General features: G+C 37.3%; 1 protein-coding gene across 1 annotated transcript in view; it reads left to right on the top strand.

Moving 5' to 3' along the window:
• The window catches only part of Vps50 (VPS50, EARP/GARPII complex subunit), a 137829-nt gene that overhangs the window by 85130 nt on the left and 44577 nt on the right, over positions 1–8122 (top strand). The window contains exons 18-20 of the mRNA XM_023706534.1: positions 2141–2231; positions 4686–4862; positions 6274–6392. Coding sequence (XP_023562302.1) covers positions 2141–2231; positions 4686–4862; positions 6274–6392 — 387 coding nt within the window. The remainder of the gene's footprint in view (positions 1–2140; positions 2232–4685; positions 4863–6273; positions 6393–8122) is intronic.

The raw sequence follows: 8122 nt of genomic DNA, 5'->3' as shown, positions 1-8122 counted from the left end.
GTGCAGGTCGCCCAGCCTCCCTCTGGCCAGCAGCTTCAGTCATTCCCTGTGGTCAGGGAGGAGGCAGGATCCCTATATCTGCCTGATGGTTTTATTTTTATTTTTAATTTTTTTTCTCTTCCTCCTTTACTCTTGGGTCAAAACATTATTCCTGCTTGCTGGATTTTAGTCTGACTTGTGTTTTAGAGGTCTGGGAGGGGACTGGCAGGCAGCATCCACAGGCACATATCTGGGTTTTCTCCTCAGACCCTTCCTTCCCACCTCCAGCCAGGTGATCCTGTGTTTAGGTTGTTCAGCTTCACAATGGGTCTTTTCCAGTCTGTGAATTCTGCATGCCTAGGGGCTGAGTGCAAGAGGACCCCTCTGCGTGGAATTCAGTAGCCCTTGGATGATGCTGGGAGGAAGCCCCAAGTGCAGAGCTCAGTGGTGTTTGTGGGGCTCTGAGAAGGTGCCTGCTCCAGCACTACTCCAGTGTCTTCCCCAGCCTGGATCCCACTTGTGACAGCCACTGGAAGCCCCTGCAGTTCTGTCTCATGGCTCCTCAGAGCTTGGTTATAGGTCCTAGCAAATCAGTTCCTAGGGCTTAGTAGTGCTGACTCAGTCTCTGTCCTCTGAGTGATTCTCTGGCTTGTGTTTTCCTTAGCACTGTCACTGGGGAGGCCCTGTCATGTAGATGTCTAACTTCGTGGGCTCTGTGTCCTACTGAGAGTTAGGCCAACAGCTCTGCACAGGAGTTGCCTGTTTAGTGATAGGCAGCTAGTAGCAGCTGCCCTGTGCTTCTTCCCTCAGGGCAACTTGTACTGTGGTGGCCTTTTTGCCAGACCTGGCTGCAAGTAGCACCTAGATCAAAAAGCAGCTGTGCTGCTTTTCCGAATGCCCGTTAGTGGATTTTGTCCAATGGGCCTCACCTTCGAGTTGCCCTCCCGTGGGTGGGATTTGCATCTCTCCACGCTCATACCTCGGACTCTGGTGTCTTCACCGAGTACTGCTGTCTCCAGCACACATGATGTAACTCTGCCTCTCTTAGGATCTTTGCTGACTCTTCTTTGGTTTTCAATTTGTGTTTCAGTTTGGACAGTTTCTACTGGTCTGATTTTGGGTTTACTGACCCTATCTCCTGAGAGCCCTAGTCTGCTGTTTCCCTTTGCCAGTCAGTTTTTAATTGGAGGTGTTGTGTTGCTCAGTTGTGGAATATATATTTGATTCTTTTTAAAAATTGTTCTTATTATTGCAGTTACTTGGATTTTTCCTTCCTATTTATTTGTATTTCTGTCTGTTTTATCTATCCTATAATAGTTATCATAAAACACTTGCTGGTTAACTCCAATATTTGGAGAAATTCCTGCTTTTCAGAGATTCATCTGTTTATTACCTCAATTTTACGTGGATTTAAAAACATCTAGATTTCATTTAAGTGTGGTAGCAACAGCTTGTGCTTGTAGGAGTCAGGCTCCTACCCTTTCAACTTGGAAATAGAATTTGTTTTTGTGTGACTCCCTGTATAATGTGCAGGTTATGCAGGATAGATAGAGCAAAAGCATTAAAGAGAGAAGAGATCAGTATGATGTGTTTCTTACTTGCTAGTTCACTTTGTAAATGCTGGGTCGGGATAGGCTAAGGGTCCTGGCTACTTGAAGAGTTGCTATGTTGCTATTGTGCCTCAGTACGTGTGGTTACGATCCATGCTGTTTAGCGTAAGTAAAGCTTGTGTTACTTACTGTGACCTCACAGAATCTGTGGATTTCTCCGTGTTCTGACTTTGACATATAAGTAGCTAAGGGCATTATAAATACATTATTTGGTGACAAACTTTTAGCATCATCCCTTAAAATGCCATTTCGTACACATTCATCATGTTTGCAATGTAGTATTTGACAGTTTTTCTCTTAAAGATAATGAAATATTAACAGGTAAATGTAAACATTTATGTTTGCTATATTAATGTTAGTGGGCCCTTGAAGTTGCCTCCTATCATGATTATGAATCTAGGCCTGTAATTGTATTTTATTGTATTTTCTCAACTTCTTTGTGCAGTGTACTTTTTCTTTTTCTTTTTTTCTTGCCAGGCAAGCACTTACTCCACTAGCTATCTCCCCAGCCCAGTGTACTTTTCTCAATAGTGTTGTTTTCTATTTTTAAGAACACGGCTTGATGAACTGAGAATGTTCTTAGAGAATGAGACCTGGGAACTTTGTCCTGTTAAGTCGAATTTCAGTATCCTCCAACTTCATGTAAGTTTTTCTTAAGAAAAAAAAAATCTGTCTTTTAATTACCTTTGTATCTTTTTTTTTTCTTTTTACAGGTAAATGAGAACATTCATAAAATCATCAAATTAAAGAACAGTGTCTTATCTTTGTTTTTCTTTTGGTACTGCGAATTGAACACTGGACCTTATGCTTGCCAAGCAGGCGCCGTGCCACTGAGCTGTATCGCCCGCCCCTTATCTTCTATCTAGCAAGCCCTTTTATGAGAATGATCTTTTATGAGTATGAAAAATCTCTTTACAAAATTCAGTTTACACGCTTCAGAAAAACTTTTGCTTAAAAAGAGTTACAGTTAAATTTGTATTTCTGTCTTTCAAATTCAAAAGATGGTCTACTGCTATATTTAGATGTTTTAGAAGTTTAATCAGTGTATTTTGGAACTGTTTGATAAAAATATTTACAGAACTTAGAAATGTAAATTCATTTCTTGAAGGGACTAATAGGCCCTTGAATTATACTACAATTCATTAACTTGTCTGTATTGAGAAAATGTCACAGAAATAAGAGACACTAAGAGTTTTCTTTTTTCTTAAATTCTTATAGAATAAGCCATCTGTGAAAAAAGTCTTTAGGTAGTTTGATTTTTTTTTTTCCTTTGAAATACATTATAAATAAGCATGCCTGTGTGGAAGATCATGTTCTACAAACCAAGCATCTAATTGTAATGTGTATATTTAGAACTATGTTTTGATAGTACAGTGTATTTAGTTTTTGCCTTTGAGAGGCATAACTTTCTAGAAGCAGGTTTCTTAATTTTTTTAATTCTTTAAAAAATATAATTTATTTTTTAATACATAATACATATGTATGTATGTATGTATGTATTTATTTATTTATTTATTTGGTACAGGCTCTCACTACATGGCTCAGATTTGAAGTGATTTTCCTCTCTCAGCCTCCCCAGTCCTGGGATTATAGGCGTGTGCCACCATGCCCAGTTTTTGTGGCCAGCTTGGTGTGGGGCCAGCACAGCATGTGGTCCTGGGGATCAAACCTGGGACCTTGCACTTGGTAGGCAAGTGCTGAAACTGCCACGCTAACTCCCTGTCCCCTGTTAATGTTGGTGAATGTAAGGAATACATGATTAGAGTCAGGTGTGTTGGCACATGCCTGTAGTGCTAGCTCTTGGGAGACTGAGGCAGGAGATTGCCACAAGTTTGAGGCTAGTGTGGGCTACTTAGTAAGTTCAGCACTAGCCTGAATTGCAGAGAAATACCCTGTCTCAAAAAAAAACCCCAAAATAGGATACATAGGATTGTTTTTTGAAGTGGCAGTCTTTCTATTCATATTGCATATTGACTACTTATCCTTGTGACTTCCTAAGATTAAAGAATTAACCCTGGAATATGCTTAATAAATACTTCAAAGACAATAAAAGTAACATTGATCTTACTTAGTAGTACAAAATAACAGTAATAATTGTTAACATTGAATCTACAAATTGTGATGTAAAATATTTCCTTAACATGATTATGAATTGTAAATTCAAAATTGATTTTAGACTGTTCATTTAAATTATCTAACCATCCAGTTCTTTGTGAATGTTTGCGTTCATATTTGGTATAATTGTAAGACAGCTTTTCGAAAGAGGTACGTTGAAATATCCCCATCTAGTAGAATATTATTTCTTTCAAGGTAGTTGCCTTGAAAACTATTCATAATTTGTTATTCATTTGAACATATATTCTTGTAGACATTTAAAAAATTGTCTCAGTTTATATTGGACTCTTATTTAAAATTATACAAATTATGGCATGATTCCTAGGCATTATGATGGATCTCATTTTTTGTGTAGTTGAAATTTAAAAATAAAATGTACATATATCTCATTTAAATCTTTACTCAGCCAATGTACTTTTTAGGAATTTGAGAATGCCGTTTCAATATTAAACATGAAAACACATAGATTTGCAATTAATGTCCTTAGATATGGAAAAATCTTTATTAAATTTTAATAAGCTAGCATATCAGTAGTTTTGCAGTTTGGATGAGCTCTTGAAATTATTTCATCTTTTTCTCTAATTAGCCACTTAATCTAATTAGCTTTCTCTAACTCTATTCAGGTTATATTTATTTAAGTGATCTCATTGCCCATGCTGTCTTTAGGAAAACATTTCAATGTATATTTCTAAGATTATAATTTTAGAAAACTTGAGAGATTTAAAAGTGAATAATTGAAGATCATGACTTTTTAACTTACTCTACGTTTACATTAAAAGAATATGTTTATGTACTTGAATTTTATTGTTGCTCCCAGAAGGTATCTGGTTTCCTTTTTTATTAAGTTTAATGGTATATTTTAGGTATACATACATTCATCATAGCAAATTTGTACCTGTACATGATATGACTTGATTTTTTCCCCAGTTCTCTACCTGTCCTTTAACCTCCCTTCTCTCTGGTTTCCTTTTTAATGTGTAGGAATTTAAGTTCATGGAGCAGTCTCGTTCCCCATCAGTTTCACCTAGCAAGCAGCCTGTTACAACATCATCCAAGACAGTGACTTTGTTTGAACAGTATTGTAATGGTGGAAACCCATTTGAAATTCAGACCAACCACAAAGATGAAGAGACAGAAGATGTCTTGGCTTCTAATGGGGTATGTGGCACTTATAACAGATGTTGTGAAATGCAAGTGAGTTTTTTTAATTTAAAAATGTTCTATCCAATGAGCAAGCTGATTTGTTAGATTTATTTGCTTATCCCCACCTTCCTATGTACTCACATACCTACATCATTTCTACTTATACAGATACAAACCTTACAATATGCCTTGATGATACTGTCCTCCTGAACAATACATTTTGCCTTTATGTATACTTTCTGTTCATACTGTATTACTAATACTGGTCCAGTATAGAGTTCTTACTGAATAGTTATATAATTTACTCTGCAGAGAGATGAGTAAGGAAATAGATGATCTGCATTTTTTTTTTCTCTACTCCATTCCTGAGTAACTAACTGAGTCATTTTTTCCATTTCCCTTTATCTGAGAGAATAATGTTTCCCTTAGTTGCCTGGCAGGACCGATTTTAAGATTAGAAGTATTGTCTTATGAAAAACAATAATAACTCTCCTTAGTGAACAAGATTTGAAGGCAGGTAATGAAGATAACCTTTGTTACTAGTTACCTATGTGGCTTTTGCCCAATTATTTTGTTTGTGAGCCTCAGTTTCCCCGTGTGTGCTGTAAGGAGGATGGTGCATCATATTTTTCCATTAATGCTGGTAATGGCTGTGCTGTTGTCACTGCCCCCCTTTGCTTTGCGTGGATTCCGCTGTCCTTTCCCTTGCTGGTAGGGGCCAAGGTGTGAAAGTTGATAAACCCGTTAGGGAGGTACCTGCCTCTCAAGAGAAAATGTACTTTTTATTTTGATTTTTCCTTAAGAGATCTTAGGTGCTAAGCATCGTCTTTTCATCTGCTTTTGGAACAAAAATTGTGTCATCAATTCTATCATTGAGATAGAACATCAGCATGTGTGTTGTATGCATTTAGAAAACTGAATTAATACTTTCAGAAAGCCAAAAGTGAATACACAACAACTTTATAATGAATTAGCAAGCTGGAAATAAGTATGATGAAATTCCCAAGAGTGTTTTGGGTTAAAAAAAATCAAATGTGTAATTGTTTCCTCATTTGAGATCTAGTAGGTCTATTATTGTTTTGCTCTTGTAAATTGGGGATTTTAGGGTTTTTTTGACATTGACAAGCTTTTACAAATTTTGTTTTTGTTTTGAGCTGGCTAATGTAGGATGATGAAGAAGAAATAGAAAACTTGAAGTTTTATTCTGTTGAAAGACCCCAATGAAGGGGGCCTGCCCCTTAGCTCAGTTCTTTAGGCTGCTTCAACAAAGCAGTCAGGCCCAGCTTGCTGTGGTTCGATCCCCACAACTCAAGCCAGCCAAACCTGCCCTGGAGGCATTCAGAGCAAAAAAAACAAAAAAAAAAAGACCTCAATGAAGGTGTCTCTTTATATCTATCAGTTGAATATCTGTCTATGTTCTCTTTAGTATGAATCTGATGAACAGGAAAAAAGTGCCTATCAAGAGTATGACAGTGACAGCGACGTCCCTGAGGAACTCAAGCGAGATTATGTGGATGAGCAGACAGGGGACGCTCCTGTGAAAAGGTAGTTGTTCTTAGATTGTGTGTGTCTCGGTTCCTTTTCTCTCCTGGGGGGACAAAATACCTGACACCGAAAATAAAGAAAAGGTTTATTTAACTCTCAGTTTATGGAGCTTTCAGTCCATACTCAGCTGGTTCCAAGGCAGAGCGGCACATGGGAGAAGGCAGCAGTTCATGGCGGTGGGAAAGAGCAAAACACAAAGAGCAAATGGGAAGAGTTGTGCCAGCAATGGCTACAGAGCAAGTCTGTCTCCCTTAAGTTGCACTCAGCCTATCTGCCCAGGGTTGGTGGAGCGCTCACACCATAATCCCAGCAGCACTCATACCCATAATCCCATCACTGGATCATGAATTAATCACAGACTCTAGAAGTCCATCCCATGACTGCTTAACACTTTGGGGGGAAAACTAGACATAAACCATAACAGTATGGTATTGGACAGTTTATATTGTGCTTTTAACATATTTTAGGATCTCTTGTAAAGGATGAGAAAAAAACCCAAAAAACTAAAGATTGAAAATTTGGGTGATCATAGCCTAGGAGTTAACGTATTTTAAAGAGGATTGCAGAAAAGCTGAAAATGTACATTTCCCCGTGTAGAAAAGTTTTATTTACTGGGACCTTTTTTGGCATTTTACAAGTCAATTCTTTTGTCAGTTTTGTCATTATTATGTTAAAACCCATATGAATTCATTTTAAATGGTTACTGGAAGCAGTTTTAAAATAGCATTTCTTTGGATTTATACAGTGTGCTTGACTTTTTTTCAGCATGATTCTAATTACTTTTTAAAAAATATGTCAGGGGGCCAGGGAGATGCTCAGTGGAATAATTGTTTCCCTGGCAAGCGCAAGGGCCTGAGTTCAATACCCAGTTCCACCAAAAAAAAAAAAGAAAGAAAAAATGAAAAAAGGCACAAGTTAATGTTCAGGTATTTCAAAAATTGTTAATGAAAATATTAGGTATAATCAAAGAGCTTTTAATTTAAAGATCAGTAGTTTTTATAGAAGAAAACATTGCTAGGTTTGTGAAACCGGTGCACCCTTGGGAGCAGTGACTGCCCCACATAGATCAGAAGCCTCCAGGAGAAAGTCGCTGTTTGCTTTGTACATGCACGTTTTGCTTGAATTCAGGACACAGGAAATCTCCACGTTCTTTCGCAGTGTCTTTTGAATCCTAATTGAGCCCTCTATTAAGGTTGCCTCTTAGTGACTGAATTTTGTTTTATGTTAAATTCTTCTTTTCAAAAATACGATAGAGTTATTGTCACCTCCTACCACTTAAATGGGCCTAATTTTGATGTGTTGAAGTGAATTAATGCTTTTTTCATAATTATACTTTCTAGAAATGGTTGAGTATACTCATCCCTACTCTGAAACCCCAAAATACTCCGTGAATACCTGGTTAGGGCTAAACTAATTTGGAACTTTTTTTAATTTTTAAAAAATTTTTAAAGAGAATACAAAATAGTAAAGAAACAAATTAGAAATGATGCAGAGTTTCACTAAACAAATTAATATGAATTTGACAGTATTTGTTGTATAGAGTAATGTTATTTTCAAATCAGTTGTTCAGCTTACCGGATATATGCATGCAAAATTGGGAAAAGAAAAAAAGTTATAAGAAATTAAGAGAGACCAAATGGCTCAGTAGATTAAAGCACCTGCAAGTAGTCTCAGGGGCTGGGGATTTGATCCCTGGGCCTGCCATGCTGACCGCACCCCTGGGGTACACT

Source organism: Octodon degus, unplaced genomic scaffold (assembly GCF_000260255.1).
Source record: "Octodon degus isolate 3935 unplaced genomic scaffold, OctDeg1.0 scaffold00262, whole genome shotgun sequence".
NCBI classification, from domain to species: Eukaryota; Metazoa; Chordata; class Mammalia; order Rodentia; family Octodontidae; genus Octodon; species Octodon degus.
This window is presented reverse-complemented; position numbering and strand designations above follow the sequence as displayed.